Source organism: Esox lucius, chromosome 2 (genome assembly GCF_011004845.1).
Source record: "Esox lucius isolate fEsoLuc1 chromosome 2, fEsoLuc1.pri, whole genome shotgun sequence".
NCBI classification, from domain to species: domain Eukaryota; kingdom Metazoa; phylum Chordata; class Actinopteri; order Esociformes; family Esocidae; genus Esox; species Esox lucius.
This window is the reverse complement of record NC_047570.1, coordinates 34,177,015-34,200,291: the sequence shown is the minus strand read 5'-3', so window position 1 is coordinate 34,200,291 and position 23,277 is coordinate 34,177,015. Positions and strand designations below refer to the sequence as shown.

Genomic DNA, 23,277 nt, shown 5'->3' with positions numbered 1-23,277 from the left:
TGTGTCACATCAAAGTGAAACATAATCACATTCACAATTACATTAACTTTGAATAAATACAATATTACCCATCTTTATTAGCCGAGGTTGGCTCTTTGGCTCTCTGGGGACGGTATTTGCTGACACCTGATCCTTCTGCAATATATTTGCTGTCCCTGCTATATTTGTCACAAGCTGTGTTCGCCTGTTTGGTAAGCCAGCCTGGCTAACAAACACCGCCAATGGTCGTCCTGAATTGACTGCGGAATTTTCAGAATCGTTTATCACCAAGGTAAGTTGTTCTTAACATGAGTCATAACCGTATAATAAGAATTATTATTTCATAATAGAAAAATGTCTACATAATGAATTGCGTGTTGAGTTTGTGTGTACAGCTGCTCTATGTTTTGACAGAGTTCCGGGAAGTCACAGTACCAAACTCCGCATTATCATCACTTAGTACGGTTATTTTTGGTTCAGTGTCAGTATTGTTATGAGTATGTTCACCATAAATCATAAATATATTGATGGAAAATACTTTTCAATTGAACAATTCAAGATCAAATATTTTTTTTAATGAAGATCACAAATGAAGCTTGATTTAAAAGTTATTAATTTTCTGGTTAGTGTTGAGACATCATTTACGATGCCTACTTCCGTTGTGATCACATTCTTATTGGACAATGGTAATGTTGAATATATTCAATTATTTCCTTTTCCTTAATTTAGTAATCCCCGCCTTCCTTCGCCATGGACCTCTATGAGGTCTTCTCAGGATCCAGTCTGGATGTCATCGCTGAGGAGGGGCTGAGTGGAGACGAGGAGGATCTCAAGGAGAAGCATGAGAAGGTGGAGGAGGAGGTGAACAGGGACCTCCCTACTAAAGAGGCCTTCGTAGTGGTTCCTGGCATGAGAGAGGCCAGGGAGGTTTCCTCGACGTTTCAGCGTTTCTCAGTGGATACTGATGACTCTCTGAGGTTTGTTATACAATGCTGGATTCATTGATACATTTGCATGATATTCTTGCTTTTACTGAGGTGAAGGACCTTGTTCCAGGACACAGTGGCAGTAGTTATACACCAGGGCTTCCCATAGCCGACTAGCTGGCATTTGGCTGATAAAACATTGAAAAGCTGGTATACATATTGGCTGATGGGAAAATTGTCTGGTCAGTTTTTAGAACGTCCAAACTGCTCAGAATGACATTAAAAGGGACTTCAGTGAAGTGTACTGTAACTGGGCAAAATGGACAGAGGTGGCCTTGATTGTCGTTATTTGCCTAATAAAGTGTGGCCTGCCGTTTGCATGTCTGTCTGTTTATCTATGTAGACGTGGTGACATGTTGAAGGATGCATAATATAACCTAATGAATACGATCATCATCAGGTTTGAACCATTCATCCCATCTTCAGATGAGGATGGAACCACGTCAGCTGTCTGTGCAGATGATGTGTTTGAGGAGCATACAGAATCAGAGGTCAGAAATGGTCGGTGTGTGTCCTGTTTCCTATTTACCACATTGTTGACTTCACGATAACACACATGGAATTACATTTTGGTTACTACATGATTCCATGTGTGTTATTTCAAAGTTTTGATGTCTTGATGTCTATTATTCTACAGTTTGGAAAGTAGAAAACTAAAGAAATACACTTGAATGAGCAGGTGTGTCCAAACCTTTGACTGGTACTATATATATATATACTCACCTAAAGGATTATTAGGAACACCATACTAATACTGTGTTTGACCCCCTTTCGCCTTAATTCTACATGGCATTGATTCAACAAGGTGCTGAAAGCATTCTTTAGAAATGTTGGCCCATATTGATAGGATAGCATCTTGCAGTTGATGGAGATTTGTGGGATGCACATCCAGGGCATGAAGGTCCCGTTCCACCACATCCCAAAGATGCTCTATTGGGTTGAGATCTGGTGACTGTGCGGGCCATTTCAGTACAGTGAACTCATTGTCATGTTCAAGAAACCAATTTGAAATGATTCAAGCTTTGTGACATGGTGCATTATCCTGCTGGAAGTAGCCATCAGGGGATGGGTACATGGTGGTCATAAAGGGATGGACATGATCAGAAACAATGCTCAGGTAGGCCGTGGCATTTAAACGATGCCCAATTGGCACTAAGGGACCTAAAGTGTGCCAAGAAAACATCCCCCACACCATTACACCAGCACCAGCCTGCACAGTGGTAACAAGGCATGATGGATCCATGTTCTCATTCTTTTTACGCCAAATTCTGACTCTACCATCTGAATGTCTCAACAGAAATCGAGACTCATCAGACCAGGCAACATTCTTTCAGTCTTCAACTGTCCAATTTTGCTGAGCTCGTGCAAATTGTAGCCTCTTTTTCCTATTTGTAGTGGAGATGAGTGGTACCCGGTGGGGTCTTCTGATGTTGTAGCCCATACGCCTCAAGGTTGTGCGTGCTGTGGCTTCACAAATGCTTTGCTGCATACCTCGGTTGTAACGAGTGGTTATTTCAGTCAAAGTTGCTCTTCTATCAGCTTGAATCAGTCGGCCCATTCTCCTCTGACCTCTAGCATCAACAAGGCATTTTCTGCCGCATTCTGGATGTTTTTCCCTTTTCACACCATTCTTTGTAAACCCTAGAAATGGTTGTGCGTGAAAATCCCGGTATCTGAGCAGATTGTGAAATACTCAGACCGGCCCATCTGGCACCAACAACCATGCCACGCTCAAAATTGCTTAAATCACCTTTCTTTCCCATTCTGACATTCAGTTTGGAGTTCAGGAGATTGTCTTGACCAGGACCACACCCCTAAATGCATTGAAGCAACTGCCATGTGATTGGTTGATTTGATAATTGCATTAATGAGAAATTGAACAGGTGTTCCTAATAATCCTTTAGGTGAGTGTGTATATATGTATATGTATACATACATGTATGTGTAATCACAGAAGTGAATACACCCTTCACATTTTTGCAAATATTTGATAATATCTTTTCATGGGACAACACTGAGGAAATTACACTTTGCTATAATATTAAGTAGTGATTGTACAGCTTGTGTAACAGTGCAACATTTTCTATCCCTCAAAATAACTCAACACACAGCCATTCATGTCTAAACTGCTGGCTCCAAATTGGGCCCAATTAGCCATTTTCCCTCCTCGGTGTCATGGAACTCTTTAGTGTTTCAAGGTCTCAGGTTAAACTCTCTGAGGATCTCAAAAAAAGTATTGTTGCTCTACATAAAGATGGCCTAGGCTATAAGAAGATTGCCGAGACCCTGAAACTGAGCTGCAGCACGGTGGCCAAGACCATACAGTGGTTTAACAGGACTGGTTCCACTCAGAATAGGCCTCGCCATCTTCTACCAAATAATTTGAGTGCACGTGCTCAGCGTCTTATCCAGAGGTTGTCTTTGGGAATTAGACGTATGAGTGCTGCCAGCATTGCTGCAGAGGTTGAAGGGCTGGGGGGTCAGCCTGTCAGTGCTCAGACCATATGCCGCACACTGCATCAAATTCGTCTGCATGGCTGTCATCCCAATAGGAAGCCTCTTCAAAAGATGGAAGCACTAGAAAGCCTGCAAACAGTTTGCTGAAGACAAGCAGACTAAGGACATTGCTTACTGGAACCATGCCCTGTGGTCTGATGAGAACAACAAACTTATTTGGCTCAGATGATGTGAAGTGTGTGTGGCGGCAACCAGGTGAGGAGTACAAAGACAAGTGTGTCTTGCCTACAGTCAAGCATGGTGGTGGGAGTGTCATGGTCTGGGGCTGCATGAGTGCTGCTGGCACTGGGGAGCTACAGTTCATTGAGGGAACCATGAATGCCAACATTTACTGTGACATACTGAAGCAGAGCATGATCCCCTCCCTTCGGAGACTGGGCCGCAGGGCAGTATTCCAGCATGATAACAACCTCAAACACACCTCCAAGATGACCAATGCCTTGCTAAAGAAGCTGAGGGTAAAGTCGATGGACTGGCCAAGCATGTCTCCAGACCTAAACCCTATTGAGCATCTGTGAGGCATCCTCAAATGGAAGGTGGAGGAGTGCCAGGTTTCTAACATCCACCAGCTCCATGATGTCTTCATGGAGGAGTGGAAGAGGACCCCAGTGGGAACCTCTGGTGAACTCCATGCCCAAGAGGGTTAAGAAAATTCTGGAAAATAATTGTGGCCACACAAAATACTGACACTTTGGGCCCAATTTGGACATTTTCACTTAGGGGTGTACTCACTTTTGTTGCCAGTGGTTTATACACTGTTATACAAGCTGTACACTCACTACTTTACATTGTAGCAAAGTGTCATTTCCTCAGTGTTGTCACATGAAAAGATATAATTAAATGTTTGCAAAAAGTGAGGGGTGTACTCACTTCTGTGAGATTCTGTACATGTATTTATATGCTGTACACTGAATGTATATACACACAAATAATATTTGTCTTGATCTAGCTTGAATGCCAGTCTTAGTGTACCCTCTTGCCATGTTCTATGGGAATTGTTTGTCGTGATAGCAGCCACAGGAATCTAGAGCACAGAGTGGCACTCAGGCTAACCTGGACCCTAACCTAACCCTTGACCCTCTGAAAGAGTACATACCTGTTGTGCTTTCAGGATAAGGTGAACATAATCAGGACTAAATTGGAGGGAAAGGTGGCGGAGATGGAGAACTTCACTGGACATCTAGAGGAGATCTTCCTTACTGTGGAGGTGCTAGAACCACATGTACTGGCATGACCGTGACATGACCAAGATATGAACAACACATTACAATAACATGACCAAGACATTACAGTAACACGTACATGATATGAACAATACATTGCAAATAAATTACAGTAACATGACCATGATATGATCAATACATTACACAGACATTACAATAACATGACCAAGATATTTACAAGGACATTACAGTAACATGACCAAGACATGATCAAGACATTACACAGACATTACAATAACATGACCAAGATACGACCAAGACATTACAAAGACATTACAACAACATGACCAAGATATGATATCATACACGTGCGTAACCAATTAAAAATACAATATTTTCCAGGAGAATTTCGGTCGCCGTGAGCAGCACCTGGAACAGCACTACAATGACGTTCTGCAGACGTTGTCCCAGCGTTACGACGAGCGCACAGCTGCCCTGGGAGAGGAGAAGAAGATGAAGCTGGAGACTCTATACAACAAGCTGCTAGACTGTGGGCGAATGCTGGATGCCTCTAAGGACCTGATTGAGACCGCCCAGGAACTGTACCGCACAGAGGACAAACGATTATTCCTACAGGTCGGTTGGAGTAGCTGTTTGTGAAAGACCTATACAAGGTTAAGTCGTTGAATTGACAGAGCATTTTAACAGTTGTAAATAACTTTTAAAATGTTTTTAAACCAAATGTAATATTAGCAGTGCATCTAATGATCAGTGTATTGGTTGTTTGCTATGAGCTGTAATGTAATTCGGAGTTGTTTGTGCCAGATGTTGGTTTCATGATTCTTGAAATGTTAATGGCTACTAGAACGTTGACTGTTTATGTTGTGAACTTTCCATTGACAGTCAGTTATGCCAACCATGAAGAGGTAAGGTACAAAGGAAGGCTAATATTTGAGACTAATACAACAGAACTGGGTCCAGATCTGGTTTAGCCTGATTACAGATCTGTTTTCGCCTGGATGCACATTTGTTGTAGCCTGGTTATACATCTGTTTTGGTTTGGTCCCAGATTGGTTTTAGCTTGGTTGCCGATCTGTTTGTGCACCTGACAATCTATCACTCATTGTGTTTGGGCTGAAAATGAGTGATGGGGATGGGCATTATCTGACAAACAAGCTCACACTCAGGCTAGATCCGTTTGGTCTGTGTTATAGCGGAGCAACAAGAGTTGGCCATGGGACGATGTCGGTTGGGGTCCAGAACCACATAAGGATGTGTGGTCAGTATTAAAATGTGTGTTCAACACAAACTGACCACAACTAATCACCAAAAAAGAATTATTTTAAAAGCACAGATAATGTCAAATTTCTTTTGGAAACGTACTTCTTAAATAAAATAAATGTTAAGTTGCACAGTCTATTTACCCAAAGGAAAACCCTGTCCTGTGACCTTTTTAAAAATCATTAATATTATCATAGGAGGAGTTGACAAGACTGGATAAATATATGTGGAACCCAGGCTACACCAAAGCTAAATAAGACTGTCTGTTGTGGCATGGTACTGAAGTGATCTTTAATAACTGTGAAGAACAGTGATATTCCGTGAACCCGAATAACAGACTGGTATATGTGTTTATACTGGATGTCATTAAAGGTCATCCATTCTGTGTTCAGAAACCAGAATGACATCAGTTCCTAATTACCCAGCTAATTTTACAAATTAAGATTAACCAGTGTAGTGAATGCGTTTGATGTGGAGGCTGGTGTGTTGTCGTAGCTTAGGTTTAATTAGCAGAATGACGCATGACACCATATCCACTTTCATTCTTAGGTGCTTTCCGTTCCGTCTGTTGCAACGTTACAAGACGTGTGTTTTCCTGGCCCCACAGGCCTCTGGCTGCCTCACTGGTCAGCTGCGTCATTGCCATGACAACTTCCTGGTTGTGGCCAAACAACCGTTCATCTGGTCAGGCAGAGGAGAATGTAGAAATGTTATCGTTTACCATTGTTTAGGATTAGGCAGCATGCCAGATGTATGTATTCTGTCAGCAACATTCTGAATGCTTCGACTGAATACGAGCCTGGCTTCTGACTGCTTGTTCAATGAAAAAGAGTTTGCAGTGAGGGGTTTGATGACTTCTGTGTCTATCCAGTCAGAATTCAGTTTATTTTCTTTTGTGTGGTTGTTAAATCCAAGCCTGTGTTTTGGTGTTTGATGTTTTGCTTGTCAAATCAGAATTGAAGAGTTTGCGAAGGAGAAGCCTGGACTGACACTGGCAACGCCACTGGAGTTTGAAACACCCCTCGCTGACCTCTCAGATGTTAAGACCCTGATGGATTCCATCAACATAGTACCAGGTCTGGCCCAAGAAGATTTATTTCACAAATGCCTTCTGTGAGCACAACAAAAAGGCTCAAAATAATTCTGGAGCACAATAAAAGCCTTTTTTTGTGCTCTGACATGGAAAAGGCTTTTTTTGTGTGTGCTCAATAATTATTTTGAGGCTTTTTTTTTGTGCTCACAGAAGGAAGACATTTTCTAATTTCTACTTTCTAAAGTCAAATAAGCATCACAGAAATCTGTGATAACGTGTAGATACGGCCACCCCACCACCCACAGGTCCATCGTTTGTTTCTTCACAGTTTTTACAAATACATGTCAAAACATTTCTGATCCCATTACTATATTCCTGAAATATTTATTCTGAATAAGTAAGTTCATTTAGAGTAAAGAGCTGTTTCTTTCCTTAATTAATTCTTACGTTTGTGATTCTTCATAATTAGTCACTCTGCACAGCAATTCCATTACGGAAAACCATAAACTAGGAACAGAGTCGAGCCGAGGCCCCTTGGAAATCACTCCAGTTAGCTAGGGGACTTTGGTTGCTTGGAAACAAATTACTTTGAAGCAGAGTGATGTTTTCTCAGAGGCTTTAATTACACCGGGCCACTGGAGTGATGAGCCAACGCGTCCTGAGTGGTGCCTTTAGTCCCGCTGAAGTTTGACAGAATGGATGGGGGTGTCCCAAATGGACCCCTATTTCGTGAGCGTTGCACTTCTGACCTGTGCCTATACTGCTTCAGCTAAGTACTTCAGTAGAGGGGCAAGGATGTCATTGGGGACTCCCGCGTCTATGAAGCTGACCTGTATGCGGCTCACTTCACACCCACTTGGTTTGGTTTCTCAGAATGTTCCAAGCTACCAGCTGGACCCCGATAGTGTTTTGGCCCGTCCCTCCCCACTCCTGCCTGTGTGAAGTGTTTGAATGTCAAGTCAACGGTCAACCCTCCGTCTTAAGACCCAGATAGTTCAGTCTGCGTTGCGGTCAGGCTTCCTGCCGGCCGACACTATGACTACATGCCTGGTCCCAACAAAAACAGCCACACAGCCAGGATTGGAGTCGCAGCGGACACAGTGGTTCCACAGGCCAGACGTGTCGGTAAAACGGTGACTCCACTCGCCTCTCTTGGTGCCAAGGCTTAGCGCCACCCCCCCCAGCTCCGCGCCCTCCCATTTAGACGTTTGATGTGATTGCGTTGGAACGGCGTCATAACGGATCGGTCTGTGATGTGTCTCCAGCCCCGTCCGCTCCGGTCATCAACCCTCAGGTGGCTAACTCGGCCACGCAGACCTCTCTGCGTGTGTGCTGGAGCCTGTTCTCGGACGACACCGTGGAATTCTACGAGCTGTACTACCGACCCGTCCTGGAGGACGCCGCAGCTGTGGACTGTGCCGAGGCACCCGATGGTAACGACTAGTGGACCCAGAACCAGCAGAATGTACCATTCAGAGCATAGAATTGGAACATAGAACCTGAACCTGTATAGCATAGAATTGGAACTTCCAGTATAACTGGAAGGTGTATAGCACTGAATAAGAATGTATAATCAGAACATATTGAGTTGGATCCAGTTGGTCAATTTTCCATCTCTGTGACCCAGTGGTTTTAGCCACTGCCTCCAGTACGCATACAAATATTGCTGCAGCATGTTCAACTTTATTCATAAATTTTATTAATAATAATAATAAGTTAAGAAAAAAACTGTCAAATAATAGCACTAATAAGAGATTTATTCTGTCTTACTGCTATTTCAACATATATATTTCCTACTGTCCTCTACCAATAGAAGCATGAAATCCTATAAACAAACCCTAGCGATAATATTGTAATTGAAATAACTGAGTTTGGCTTTGTTTCAGTGTGTAAGGTGAACGAGACCCACTGTTGGGTTGAAGACCTGCATCCGAACGCCCAGTATGAGTTCTGGGTCACAGCGACCAACACCACAGGCATCAGCCCTGCCAGCGAGAAGGCCGTCTACATGACAGGTAACAACCCGGCCCTGTTACAGTCAAACACTCAGGGGCCTTGTTACAGGTTACACTCCCGCCCTGTTACAGTCCAACACTCAGGGGGCTTGTTACAGGTTACACTCCCACCCTGTTACAGTCAAACGCCCCAGGTAACATCTCTAGGATGTAACACCTTGGGCCTATTACAGAAAAAGGAATTATTGGATCACATGAAATTTGAGTTCTGGGTGGGGTTGGTAATCCCCTGACATTAGTTCAGTAAGAGAAAAGTGTTGCCAAAAGTCACTCCCTTTATGTCCCTGTCTCTCTCGTTTGAACTTGTTTTTCTCTCACCCATTCTCTTTCTTCCTGTCTTCTCCCTCTCAAGTCCCCTCTCCACCAGTCATCAGAGAAAGGGGGTGTAGCAGCTGTCCAGAGGCCGCTCTGATTCGCTGGGAGTCTGGAAACACCAACCCAGTTGAATCCTACACAGTGGATCTGAGTGAGACGGGCACAGACGAAGAGGGTGGAGTCACGGAGTAGGAAACACAAGGATTCTCAAACACACACACACACACACACACATACAAACACACACACACACACACACACATACAAACACACACGCATTCACACACACATACAAACACACACACACACATACAAACACACACACATTCACACACAGGCAAACACTCATAAACATACACACACACACACACACACACATACAAACACACACGCATTCACACACAGGCAAACACTCATAAACATACACATACACACACACACACACATACAAACACACACGCATTCACACACACATACAAACACACACGCATTCACACACAGGCAAACACTCATAAACATACACATACACACACACACACACATACAAACACACACGCATTCACACACAGGCAAACACTCATAAACATACACACACACACACACACACACATACAAACACACACGCATTCACACACAGGCAAACACTCATAAACATACACACACACACACACACACACACACATACAAACACACACGCATTCACACACAGGCAAACACTCATAAACATACACATACACACACACACACACATACAAACACACACGCATTCACACACAGGCAAACACTCATAAACATACACATACACACACACACACACACACATACAAACACACAGTACACATGCTGAATGGGAATTTGAATCCACTTTCTGAGTTGACTGGTCAAAAGACATTATCGAGACTTGACCGTGTAGAGAGAAGACGTCTCATCAGAGTATTCGTGCCATTATAGCATCCTTTCATCAATTAACTTCTCTTTCCTGTGGGCCGTTAGGATCAGCGAGGGAAGTCCCACCCTCTTGTCAAAATTAAAATGGCGGATGCCTTCAATGTTGACGCCTGCGGTGGTACACAATCTTTCCATCCATTGTGTCCTCTAACGACATCTGGCTGGAACCCCAATCCTGCTCTCCATTGGTTTATAATGTGATTGGCTCTCCCTGCTGATCCGTAACGTGATTGGTGGTCTCTGTAGGTCCATTGTGGCTGTTCCTACCTGTGAGTGTCTGATCCAGCTGCAGCCAGGGAGACAGTACCTAATCTCCGTCAGGGCTGTGAACATTGGGGGTCCTAGCAACAAGAGTGAGCCCATCTGCATCTCTACCACAGGTGAGAAGAGGCTCCAATGGTATGATGTTTCTACAGTATGTATGGCAGGGGTTGTTACTTCACACTTGCTGTGTGTGTGTGTGTGTGTGTGTGTGTGTGTACACGTAGGAACCGTCTTCCACCTTCTGCAGGACACAGCCCACCCGTGTCTGTCCCTCTCCGAGGATGGCTTCTCCATGTTCTACGGAGATGAGGAGCTGCCGATCTCTGCGATGACCTTCGACGACAACACCTTCGCCAGGTACCGACCAGACGCCAGCGGAGGCATAGACGGCGCCGGCGGGCGTTTTGATCCAGCCCCTGGCAGACTCAGTGTGTTGTGTCTTCTTGGCCCAGGTGTGCAGCTGTGCTGGGCGACCTGATCCCCGTGCGAGGCAGGAGGTACTGGGAGGTGGCTGTGGAGGAGGCCACGGAGTACAGGATCGGTGTGGCCTATGAAGACACCCAGAGGAACTCCTACCTGGGTGGAACCGACTCCTCCTGGTGCATGAGACACGTCCTGACCCCATCCAGGTGAGACCCCACACCCCGTAACTGACCTAACCCCTGACCTGACATCAATGCCTACTTGGGGAGAGCTAAAGCATGCTGGGTACGGGACATGCTTCCTCCGTCCAGGTAACAATCGCTAACTCGACCTGGAGGACCACAGGGTGCAGGCTTTTGCTCCAGCCCAGTTGTATCACAGGGGACGTATTGAGATTCTGAGAGGCACTTGGAGCAGGTGTGTTTGTGCTCACATTGAGACCCTCTACGAAGAGTTTTTACCTACTGTATGAATTAACTCTCCCAAGTCAGGGACAGGAATGGGGTGTGTTTGTGAAGTTCTGTACTGGGCCTGTCATCTAAACTATGTGACAAACCGGGGAGTTGGAAAAGCGCGTCTCAAACCGCCTTCTAAGCCCTCTGTAGTGCACTTTGAATGGCGTTTCATCTGGGTTTTGCTTTACATCCCGCTGACATGTCAACACCACGTCTCCCCTGAGGAAGAAGTATGCTTATCTTCCCAAATGGGACACACACACACAGACACTTTGAAAAGTAGGCCAGCCAAGGATATTCATGGTCATTAAAATATCTCTCCCGTTCCTACAGCGAGATGGCAATATGTTGCGATCGACTCGCTTCTCCTCAGTTTTCGCCCCCATAAATCATACTGTGTCTCAGGCAGAACTGAGAAGTCAAGATATTTCCCCTGCAAAAAAAAAAAAAAGAAATAGACCAAATAATATAATTTCCTTATAGCTAGTTTCCATAGCAACTATACCTGGCCCTGTGCAGGTCTGTGGAACTGTCTCTGAGACATGTCAACATACTGAGCTTCTGTGTGTGTGTGTGTGTGTGTGTGTGTGTGTGTGTGTGTGTGTGTGTTTTTTTACCCACTGCCTACGCAGAACCTGACAATATACACTGCTCACATCCCGTGCTAATCCTCCTTTGAATAAAAGCCTTTCTCTGGCAACGAACTGCGTTTTATTTGGCACCGCGAGTGTCGAGATTTCACATTCGGCATCTTAGTGGTACTTGAAGTTTGAACTGCCGGGGCTCATTAAGTAGTTAAGCACACATGAGATCAAGGATCAGATCGGTCAAAATACCAGAGTGTGAATCAAAACATAGGAGGGTTGAATCTGTCAAAACCCAAATTGAGATGTTAAACCCTTGATATCTCAAGAATAATATCTAAAAATAACACTCTGAAATTGGTAATGTAACAGGAACGACATTTCTGTCTGATCTGTTTTAAGTGGGGGGAAAAAAGCCTAGAAAGTATCTCTGTGGAGGGTTGGCACAATAGTGATTTTATTAGAAAATATAAACGGCTGTTCGGTTGGGTAAGGGAGTGGGCCACAGACCATTGGTTCTGTTTCTTTGAGTTCTTTCCTAACGCCCAGACAAGAAAACAGAGCATTGGAAAAACCACAGGATACTTAGGGAAGTGTTCTTTTTTAAAACAAGATTATTTATTAAATGCAACACGGGTGACAGTTGATTTGGACAGTCATACTGTAGATGCATTACAAACTTAGTAAACTGCAATGTTACTGTATCTAGTAAAACAAACCTTGACACTGGAAAGCATTTACTGTTTCTTAATCGTTTGTTGATTGTATGAATTCCTGTCAAGAATCTTCAGGTTATGGTGACTATCCAAATGCTGTGGCCGTGTTTTGCATTCTAGTAATTCAGCTTATCCTCCTAATGCTGAAGTTGAGTTCTAGTTGACAGGGGTTGAAAGGGCTGGATGGATAAGCCTGTTGGAAGCTGGGGATGATTAGGTGGCTGTGGCGAGACCAAGGGCCAGGTTAGACGTTCAGCCGGGGCATCTGGGTAAACACCCCTACGACCGGTGTCCTGGGACCTACCCTGACGATCGAAGACCGCACGGGACTTCAGCGGGGTTTTGCTTTTTTTACCAACGCCACATTGACCAGCCAATAAGCTGCAGGCTACATGTGAATGATTCTTCACGATGCTTCCGCTGAGCAACACTGTCTCCCATTTTCTCCCCCATCTCCTCCTCCATTCTGTCTCCATCTAGGCGCAAGTATGACTTCCTGCCAAATTAGTCTTCTATACCACATATATAGAAGTCTGTGTAACATGTCCACCCCAGCCCCCGCTCCATTCTCCACCCCTCCTTCTGTCCACCTCCATCCATCATTTTCATCTGTCCATCCCTCTTCTCCATGGCGTCCCTTCTCTCCTCCAGACACAAGTACGAGTTCCTCCACGGCGGCTGGAGCCCGGACGTTCGGATAACAGTGAACCCGGTGAGGATTGGGGTCAGCTTGGATTACGCGGCAGGGATGCTCTCCTTTTTCAACGCAGACCTGAAACAGCACCTGCACACGTTCCACTGCAACTTCCTGGACTACGTTCAACCCTGCTTTGCCCTCGACAACCCCGGGGCGCTGACCGTCTGTAATGGGGTAGCCACCCCCTGGTATGTCCACTCAGTCTGAGCCACCTGGTCACCAGGCACACTGACCGGTGTAGGGTACAAGTGAACTGTCTGCTGAAATGTCTGTTCAGTTCCACACCTCAACCCGATACTACTGTATTATAGCTCCATGTTATGCTGAATAAAAGACATTTAAAAAAGTTTTAACAGTTCATCTTGGTCACCCCCCCCCCATTAACACCTCAACATTAAGCTCATTCTAATCCTTAAGTGTCCAGAACGACTTCACTGTGATTATCGAGCCCAGCGAGAGGAAAACATTTCCGTGGTTTTCTGCTAGGGACCAGTTTGAATCAAGTCTTTGTAATAGGCCACCTGAGAACAAATGTAAAACACGTCCTCGTGTGGTAGTGACATCCATTTAGACTGGCTACTGCATCAGCTGTTATCACAAGCATGTGGAAAGGCAGGGAAATAAAAAAATTCTATGCAACGATGAACAGTCACTACTAGTAAAATCACATTTTGCCCTGAATCCAAATGACATCTGAGTCCTACAACACTTGTTGGGAGGGGAGGGGGAAATAAATCACACGGCCATTTCCTAATCCTTTTATTACAGTATTCCATGGGAACAGATTCACACCATTTTTCCATTATATACAATATAATCGTAATAGTCAACAGGTGCAAAGCAGGTTGGAGAGAACAATCACTGTAGAACAGGCTCAGTCATGGATGGACGACACCACAAGCTTTTAAAAAACTTAAAAATAAAACTGTTACCTTAATGAAAACTGTCTTTATTAACTGTGATAACATGATACTGTAGCATGCCTGTGAATCTGGCCACAGGGCTGTAGCCAGGCAACACTCTGGACCAAGGCGCCACAGTAGAGCCCTCCATGGTGACAGCAGAGCTACTGGGACTCTGACCCACCACCGATTACTGCAACCCAGAAACTAAGAACCGTGGGGTGAGGGGGTTAGGAGTTAGCCGTCTTACTGCTCCCACGAGTCCTCTCCTCTTCCTCATCAGAGGAGTCCCCCCCGTAGGGAACTAGGCAGGAGGAGTCCATGACTCCCCTACCATACGGCACCAGGTCTGACGAAGGCTTCTCCACTGCCTTGGTCTTCTTCACCGGCACCTCCTCGGGGCGACCTGTAAGGCACAGAAACACAGGCGAGAGAGAAAAAGAGAGCGCGCAGTGGGGAGGAAGAGGTTGGGATGGAGAGAGAGAGAGCAGGCAAAGGGAGAGCCCCCACACGCGTTTGAGTCGGTTTGATCCACAGCCAGAGCAGAACAATCAGAGACACACACCAGGTGACATCCATGTCAGGCACCCACAGGTCCGTGTGGAGGAGACATGTGGAGACAGAGAACACAAGAGGAAGACAAAAGAACACATACAGGAAGTGACCGTTAGCATTGCACAGCCAATCGGAGGAGCTCATCTCACACCATAACTCCAACTGGGGAGGAGCCATCTTAGAAAACACTAGAAACCTCATCCGAGTTTACATTTCTGCCAGTTCAGGCACCGTGACGTGTGTGTTTTGCAGAGGGGTGTGTGTGTGTGTGTGTGTGTGTGTGTGTGAGACATACCGTGTGATGCGGGGATGCTGGGAGGCTGGGTGGGCAGGACCAATGGGACAGCTGTCTCTCTGGGTCTCTTCCGGGCCACAGGGCCAGGGACCACAAACACAGGGGGAGGTGGAGGCATCAACACCCTGCAGACACCCGGCAGAAGACCAGAGGCTTCATTTAGATCAGAGGTGGGAAAACGTTTCGGCTCTAGGGCCACGTCGCAAGAGGACTGTGTGTTCCTGTATGCAACATTCATGTGAACCGTACAGCCCAGTATCGTATTTTAAAAGTCAAGCACTTAACTCTCACTCAGAAATCTTAGCCTACACAATGTGCCAAGATCTAAGTTTCAGAAGTGGTGTTATCTATGCAGTTTACACACCGTTCAGGCTCTTCCAGACTGGGACCAGTTTGTGGAGGAAGAGCTGGAGCCGTCGCTCTCACAGAGGGTTCAGGCGAGCTGCGGTCAGGCTGAGGGAACAAGACAGACTGTTAGGGGAACGGACAAACACTTGTAGTCAATACCAAGATGGATTTAACCAAGGAAATTCTGACGACAACCAGAACAGAAACGGTCCCCGTCACAGTTTCAGCTCACCAGAGGGCCCTGCTTGTCCCCGGTCTCCTCATGGAAGCGTCGTTTGGGGCTCCCTGTCGGGCTGGACGTCGACACGTCCCCCTCGGTCTGGTCACTACACCCAGGGTCCTGAAACGCCAAGTTTAAACCCAACCAATGCTCAGTGTAACCCCAGACACACACACACACACACACACCAGCACCCCCCCCCCCCAAAAAGTACCGGAAACACAGGACTTCTCAGCAGCCAACTGATGTTCATAACGTCCACCCGCCTGCCGCGTTGTGCGGAACCGTTCCTGAGCACGTACCGGCAACCCCCACCCCACCCCCACACACGACACGAGCCCAGTCCCTACCTGCACGAGGTATGGGTGCGTCGTCCTGGGACAGACCGGATACTGAACCATAGCCTGAGAAGATGGAGGGTTTGTCGACAGGTTAGATTGACAGGGCTGCTGACCAATAGCACCACTACTCCAATAGCCAGAGGCGGGTCCAGGCGCCGAGGGGTAGCCGGCGGAGGCAGCGTGGCCCCCGGGCAGCCCCGTCCCGTTACAGCTCGGCGGGTAGCCGCTGCCATACCAGCCCTGGTTAGAGTAAGTGCTATTAGCTGGGTATCCGTGAGCTGGGAATGCTGAAAGGCAAGTACAGGAGACCAGGGTTAATGGGCGTGGCCAGAGGGTGGGCAGGGCTTCATTCACAGCAGGGGGGGGCTAACGCAGGACCGCCCCAACCCTGTTCCTGGGCAGCTAATTGCCCCGTGGGCCCTCCCCGACACCAGTGTGGCATGACGAGTGGAACAATTGGCCCGGGGGGCGAAAGGGTGTGTGTGTGTGTGTGTGTGTGTGTGTGTGTGTGTGTGTGAGACAGCGCCACCGGGGGTCGGGGGAACCAACGGGACCGCAGCACAACAGGGTTGGGCAACTCTGGCCGAATGGACGTCAGGTCGGATTTACGACGTGGGACGATGCGGTTCACACCAGGACCCATTAACGGTTCTGGTCGACGTTGTGACACCAGAGACAGAAAGGGATTCTCTTATGACCGTAGCTAGTAGGGACACCCTGGCAGTTCAGAGGTAACCTTGGAAACAACGTTACATAGCATCTACAACTAGGTAATATGGTCACTGTAAGAGCGGGCCCGGGTCTGTGAACACGGGGCTCTGGCCAGGTGGCTTATGGGTAGTTGTCAGTGTGTGCCTTACGTTGGGTGGAGCCGGTCACGGTGTAGACGGACACGGCGCGGGCGTGTTCGGCTCTCACCTGGACAGCAGAGAAACAGAGCAGGATGACAGAACCGTTAGCGAGGCAGGTAAAACTTCCTTTAGAGTGAGTGAGTGTGGGAAAGAGGAAGAAATGCACTTCAATGTAAATGAAACACTGTGTGTGGCAAATACACACAGTGAGAGAATCAGAAGGCCAGAGTCAGGGCTGAGAGGTTACAGTGTACTGGGTGTGAGTAGGTGCAGAGCACTCCAGACCTATCACTGGAGGTTGGGTGGTTCACACTACTGTTTCCTATAGGAGGTGGGTATCAGTGAGAACTATATACTCTTCCATAGTTTCACTTTCTTTAACCTCCAAACACTTGACTGCACTCACGACAGGGGCGCGTTATAATGTCCACGGTAGGTGGATTTTCACGTGACGGCACGGCCAAGTGTAAATGGGACATGAGTGAGTGACTACTTACGGTTTCCAACAGGCTCTCGGTGAGCTTCTTCGCTGCCTCCAGCCCTGTTGAGTTCGGGTGGCTGAAACAGACAACATGGGGACGTCACAATGAAGAATCACACCGACACCGCAAACAACTACACCACCAAACACGAACCCTCTCAGACCCTAGAACATGACCCAACGTCAGTCAACACCCGGCGATAAAGACAGCAGGACGGCAGACCGGAACCGCTTTGGTAACGTCCTTGTTTATCATTCACTAAATGTGGGGCTCTCTCCAACACACGCCCCCTCGATAGAATGAAGCGCCAGGCACTAAACGGCGCTCGGGGGCCCAGGCACTAAACGGCGCTCGGGGGCCCAGGCACTAAACGGCGCTCGGGGGCCCAGGCACTAAACGGCGCTCGGGGGCCCAGGCACTAAACGGCGCTCGGGGGCCCAGGCACTAAACGGCGCTCGGGGGCCCAGGCACTAAACGGCGCTCGGGGGCCCAGGCACTAAACGGCGCTCGGGGGCCCAGGCACTAAACGGCGCTCGGGGGCCCAGGCACTAAACGGCGCTCGGGGCCCAGGCACAACGCTGAATGGCATTGGGTCTCACCTGATGTAGACGTAGAGCGGCTCGAAGGACTCCCGCCTCGAGGCCTGTTCGATGTACCCAGAGCCTTTCCCCCGGAGGAAGACCCGCGCCCCCGTCTCAGTCTGGATGTGGCCCAGGTAGGTCCCCCCTGGACCCTCCACCTTCTCGTTCACATTGAAGGAGGGCAGGGCCTGGTCCAGGCCCACAAAGATCTTGGCGTGCACAAAACTCTGTTGGGAGCGATGCGAGAGTTAAACGAGGCTGATCCGTGAGGTACCGGAGTCACGCTCGTTAGAGGACACTGGAGAAGACCGTTAAACTGCCGGACCATCATGCACCACTGGTAATTACAGCTGCCAAAAACCGTTTCACTGATTAGGATGCATTTACTACTAAACGGCATGGTCATTTCACCCAGCTCTTAAAATGCATTCACTTACTGTAAGTCACTCTGGATAAGAGCGCCTGGTAAATGACTAAAATGTAAATGTAGGAACAGTCGGCTTCGCTACACACAGAATTCATCCACGTCACAAACAGGTTTACACGCTAACTGATACACAGCCGTGTGGAATTCAAAAGGCTTCCCACAGAGCGGCCTTGTAAGCGACAGCAGCAGAACCCATGGTGATTGACTGGTACACCAGGCTGTTCTCTCCGCTGGGTTACTCTAGGAGGTGGGTATCAGTGAGGGTCACACGGTATCAGCCGGCCTCACCTTCTATCACCTCCAGCTATGGGACGTGGTTATGCAGACATCCCTGGACTTACCCCTTGGTGAGGAGCAGTGGGCCGGTGTCCATGGGGCATTGGGGGGTTGACGCTGGGCATTCTGGGTATGTGCGGATGGGGGGCAGCCACAGGTCGGGGGGGCTGGGGGTAGATGGGCAGGGGGGGCATGACGGGTCTCAGTTGGGACCCCAGCGCGGCAGCAGTCCTCAACACATCCTCAGAGATGATCTCCTTTATCCTCAGGACTGCCTCTGTAAGAACCAGGAAGTAGACATGGGGGGAGGGGGTCAACGTACAGGTCACAGACACACAGGAATAACATACTGGGATCAACAATCCCAGTCAGAAAGACAACAGTTTCAGTCCACCAACTTCTATAATAGACTACGGAAATAATCTAGTGAACAAAAGTATCCACCCAATGAGATGGAAAACAACCGACAGACTCAAAATGGCGGGATGAAGAAGAAAAAGGTCTAGAAGTACAGACTAGACAGAAGGATTCTACTTACTATTCACCTCTTCTTGACTCTTTCCCTGGATGTGCAAATACAAAGGCCTTTCTCTAAATAAAGAGACGCTGTTAGAAGTCCACATGGAAAGGGTCAACGACAGCCAAACACACAGTGACATCTCAAACGGATACATACACTCCTTTTCCATGGGACTTCTCTGCATTGCTCATGTAATGGCCTTTGGTTGAGACCACCGCACCGCTGAACTGTCGGATCTGAAACAGCAGGACAGAAACGTTTTCAACCAGCTCGCTCAACCAAAGTCCAAGAGGACTAAAGTGTCCTGAGCAGTTGGGAAAGTCTCATTTTTGGGTCAGGGTGGACATGTGTAATAGGAGAATGTGTCCCAGGCCACCCAACACGTCACTTTGGAAGACAGGTTGAACGTGACACCCCATCGGTGTCCTCACAGAGAGGACGCCAGGAATCAAGCAGGTTGCCTTTACCTCCTCCTGTGTTTTTCCTTTAGTGAGCAGGTTTCTGCTGTTGATGGGCACGTCATTGATGTCCACCTCTGTCACCACAGTCTCATCTCCTCCACCGACAGCTGGCAAACATACAGGGGTCTGTGGGCAATACCGCTGTGATTTATTTTCAAGACATACACAAGTGACAAACAGTGGACATAGAAAGTGTAATACATTTGAACTTAAAGCATGAAAACCAAGTGGTTTGAAAACACAAAAACATTACCTAGACAGCATGATTGAGGGCATATAAAAATAAGGCGCTAAACTCCTAATAAGTTTCAACGCGTTCCTGCAGTGTGGTTCAACGCGTTCCTGCAATGTGGTTTGAGATTCCAGAGTAACCCCTATCCCGGCTTTAGCTATTTTCCAGAGGACCTCAAATAGTTTAAATCTGGTTTGGCAGTACCGGGCTGGACTATTCCACCCCACTTGTTGCAGAAGAGCAGTCAAATTGCAAGGGGATTCCATGCAATCACTCCATAGATTTTCCACAGGATATTGGTCCCGACAGACCAGGCCAAACCAGGACATTGATTTTCATTTCACAAGACATTCCTTGGCTGTGTCGGGTGTGTGCTGGGATCTGTCGTCATGTTGAAACTTTAGGGTCTATACCGTGATAGTTGTAGCTGTTCATGGTCTCCTCTATCCCGATCAAAGCCCCGGTCTCTGCTAAACAGACGCAGACTCACTGCATGATGCTCCCGCTACCACACTTGACAGGAGGAATGGGGTACTCTTGGTGATAAGCCGTGTTGGCTTTGTACTGAATATCTTTTGGAAGTTCACATAACATCTTCCCACATTTTATGGGAGACTGAATTGAACTGGGGGTCACAATGCACTACACATTGCAAGTGTTTCACCCCACTTTTTTGAGAAAGAAAATTCTAAAGTCTAGTATATACACAAGTTATGTGATTTATAACAACAACAAAAGTCTACATCAATGTTTTCTAAGTATTAGTACCAATCATTTGAGCCTACTGGTGGAGTGAAATGTAAGATCAATTCCCTGCACGGGGGGGGAGGAGAGAGAAATAACACTCGCCCACCTTCCCAGGAAGTGGAGGGGCAACCATCAGTTTTCCCTTGGCCATTAGCATAGCATTAATCTTTGCAGCCATGGCGGCAGCCATCTCCACACCACCACCCTGCGTTGCAGGCAGGTCCCTCTGCGGGGTCTGCTGGGCTGTTGGAGGGGCAGCAGTGGCCGACGTGCAGGACGGGGCCGTCACCACGGCGGAAGCGAAGCCTTGCATGACATCTACCCTCGTTTTGGGCTGAGCTGGTTGATCCCATCTGCTGCTGCTGGTTAGGCACCTGCATACACAGTCAGAAGGGTATCAACGCCAAATGTGTTGTAACAATAGCTAAAGTCGTGATGCACTCCGCAGAAATTGATATCCGACACCTACGGGCGAATCTGTCCGACTATCACTAACTATAACGCATTCTGGATTAAAGCGTTGTTGTAAGTGTAAGAAAAGCGGCTATTTTTCAAAGTCGTTGAATACAGTTTAACATAATGATCTAATTAGTATGGCTGGTGAGCTCGCTTCGCAAATTACCCAATTTGTAGCTCAGAACGACCCCACCATGCGCCAACGCCAGCTACCTAAGTTAGCATGTTTGTAGCGTTAGTAGGCCTCGGCATTCTCTAGTAAGCTTTTCTGGCCTGTTCCACTACAATATTCTCTTGGAGGGTAGTATCAGCGGGTAACCACAACTTTAGAGAAACCACTTTCTTGACCCTCCAGAAACTAGCAATAGTAAATGTAATGTACTATCGTTAACCAATAAGAAAGTTAAAACATTTGAAATTCGATGCCGTTAGGTAGCAAAATGCGCTACCGTAACGGAGAACAGTTAGCTTACTGTAGCTAGCAATGATTACAGCTAGCTATGACAAAAACAAGAAAGTGCGCCTTATCAGCAATTTCAATTAAACGTACAAACTATACCAAATATTTTACATACAGTGCTTTTTACCTGCATTAGAATATGAATAACTAACCACAGTTGTCTATTGTAGCTAGGTAACTATCCAACAAAAAAACGTAGTTGACTACATTAGCAAGAAGCTAGCGTCTGTAGAACGCTGCACTAGCTAGTTAACGTACCCAAAATAGCGACACTATTTTTTTTTTTTTAAACCATATTTGAAATAACAACGGTTTATGGTGTCAAATAACAAATATAACTCACGGTGTCTGCCCGGTCATCCCCGAAGACATAGCAGAGTTCAATTTGCTAAGGAATGTGTGTCCAAGCTCCTCAACGCTGATTTCGTCCTCATTCCACAGCACTCAGGATCTGGTCAAAAAGGCGGTTGCCGGCGGACGTCGACGCACAGGCCGGATATTCGTTACACTAGTAGATATAGATAGAGGATCTCTGTAGTCCGTGTGTAAAAGGACACGTTGACTATTTTAAAGAAAGTGTTATGACTCCAACAGAGTTGATGTAAACAGTGAAATTTTCAACGAAGAGATTTTACCATAAGTTATGCCCATTACCGTGGACAAATGACTATAAGACTGTAGTTCTTAATACTGGCCATCAGAGGCAATCAACCAATACATTTTACTTGTGAGTAAACATAACTGCAGATGACTAAATCATGTGGCTTTATATTTTTTCACTGAAATCACTAAGTAGCACTATGCACACCATTTTGTTTGACTTATCTTAGAAGAGGTAGAATTGACTAATAAAAAATTAAGCCTACAATGATATTGTATCAAAGTCACCCCGTTAGAGGGTGCATTTTTGTGAATATATTGGCCGGTCGGCTGCCTGACTCCTGCAGCATGTTTTCCCCTAAATATATGGTAATAAATGGTTCCTAGGCCTATTCTTAATTATCCATAACATTCACGTAGATGTGATCTGGGCACATACAACCCTGTTTCCAAATAATTAGGGACTCTGTGTAAAATGCAAATAATAACAGAATGCCATCAAGTGCAAATCCTTTATCTCTATAATTCATTAATTACTTGAAAATAGTAAAAAGACTACATATCAAATGTTGAAATATTATTGTTTTGGGAAAAATACAAACCCATTTCGATTTGATGCCAGAAACACGTTTCAAAAAAGTTGTGTTGAATCACCTCTTAACAATTCTCTTGGGAACTGAGACCAACTGCTGTTGTTTTGAAAGTGAAATGTATTACCATTCTTGCTTGGTATAGAATTTCAGTTGCTCAACAGTTCAGGGTCGTATTTTACATGTAAGACAATGGCACCAGATGTTTTCAATGGGTGACAGGTCTGGACTGCATGCAGGCAAATTCAGCACCCATACTCTGTTACTATGGAGCCATGCTGTTGTAATACGTGCAGAATGTGGTTTGGCATTGATTTGCTGAAATAAGCAAGGCCTTCCCTGAAAAAGACCTTGCCTGGATGGCAGCATATGTTGCTCCAAAACCTGTATATATTGTTCCCCATTAATTGTGCATTCACAGATGTGCAAGTCACTCATGCCATGTGCACTAATGCCCCCCCATACCATCACGGATGCTGGCTTTTCAACTGTGCACTGATAAAAAGCCAGGTATCAGTGATACCCCGATTTTTTTTTTCTAATTTTGATTTTTTTTA

At 46.5% G+C, this 23,277-nt stretch overlaps 2 protein-coding genes across 6 annotated transcripts; one reads left to right on the top strand and one right to left on the bottom strand.

The window, feature by feature from the left end:
* The first annotated feature begins 25 nt into the window (after window positions 1-25).
* Window positions 26-13,722, top strand: LOC105026510 (fibronectin type III and SPRY domain-containing protein 2). 4 transcript variants are annotated; one of them, XM_010898011.4, is made up of 14 exons: window positions 26-271; window positions 709-956; window positions 1,366-1,456; window positions 4,594-4,689; window positions 5,048-5,281; window positions 5,549-5,571; window positions 6,881-7,002; window positions 8,225-8,392; window positions 8,846-8,974; window positions 9,327-9,477; window positions 10,484-10,617; window positions 10,726-10,858; window positions 10,954-11,130; window positions 13,331-13,722. In XM_010898011.4, the coding sequence occupies exons 2-14, from the start codon at window positions 730-732 to the stop codon at window positions 13,581-13,583; spliced, it is 1,938 nt and encodes a 645-aa protein (XP_010896313.2). In that variant the 5' UTR covers window positions 26-271; window positions 709-729; the 3' UTR covers window positions 13,584-13,722. The 4 variants fall into 4 exon arrangements, with proteins under 4 accessions (XP_010896313.2, XP_019909576.2, XP_034144121.1 ...); XM_020054017.3 differs by lacking the exon at window positions 13,331-13,722 and adding an exon at window positions 13,160-13,324; XM_034288230.1 differs by lacking the exons at window positions 26-271; window positions 709-956 and having other exon boundaries at window positions 1,394-1,466.
* Window positions 13,723-14,120: 398 nt separating this feature from the next.
* On the bottom strand, window positions 14,121-22,048 carry LOC105026511 (KH homology domain-containing protein 4). Of its 2 annotated transcripts, none has more exons than XM_010898014.4 (14): window positions 21,874-22,048; window positions 20,721-20,988; window positions 19,642-19,761; window positions 19,331-19,410; window positions 19,193-19,245; window positions 18,720-18,931; window positions 17,970-18,178; window positions 17,386-17,446; window positions 16,898-16,955; window positions 16,047-16,324; window positions 15,709-15,816; window positions 15,493-15,581; window positions 15,129-15,253; window positions 14,121-14,684 (listed from the first exon to the last, which is right to left on the bottom strand). In XM_010898014.4, the coding sequence occupies exons 1-14, from the start codon at window positions 21,900-21,902 to the stop codon at window positions 14,509-14,511; spliced, it is 1,866 nt and encodes a 621-aa protein (XP_010896316.3). In that variant the 5' UTR covers window positions 21,903-22,048; the 3' UTR covers window positions 14,121-14,508. The 2 variants fall into 2 exon arrangements, with proteins under 2 accessions (XP_010896316.3, XP_010896317.3); XM_010898015.4 differs by lacking the exon at window positions 21,874-22,048 and adding an exon at window positions 21,237-21,417.
* Window positions 22,049-23,277: the final 1,229 nt, after the last annotated feature.

Bases quoted from the DNA above. Each gene is read 5' to 3' on its own strand.
- LOC105026511 (XM_010898014.4), bottom strand. From the start codon at position 21,902: ATGTCTTCGGGGATGACCGGGCAGACACC. The intron at 16,325-16,897 runs GTAAGGCACACA...CTTGCCTTTCAG, and splicing joins CGTGACCGGCTCCACCCAAC to CATTCCCAGCTCACGGATAC. The intron at 15,254-15,492 runs GTGTGTAAACTG...GGGTGTCTGCAG, and splicing joins AGTCTGGAAGAGCCTGAACG to GGTGTTGATGCCTCCACCTC.
- LOC105026510 (XM_010898011.4), top strand. From the start codon at position 730: ATGGACCTCTATGAGGTCTTCTCAGGATCCAGTCTGGATGTCATCGCT. The intron at 4,690-5,047 runs GTGCTAGAACCA...AATATTTTCCAG, and splicing joins AGATCTTCCTTACTGTGGAG to GAGAATTTCGGTCGCCGTGA. The intron at 5,572-6,880 runs GTAAGGTACAAA...TTGTCAAATCAG, and splicing joins GTTATGCCAACCATGAAGAG to AATTGAAGAGTTTGCGAAGG.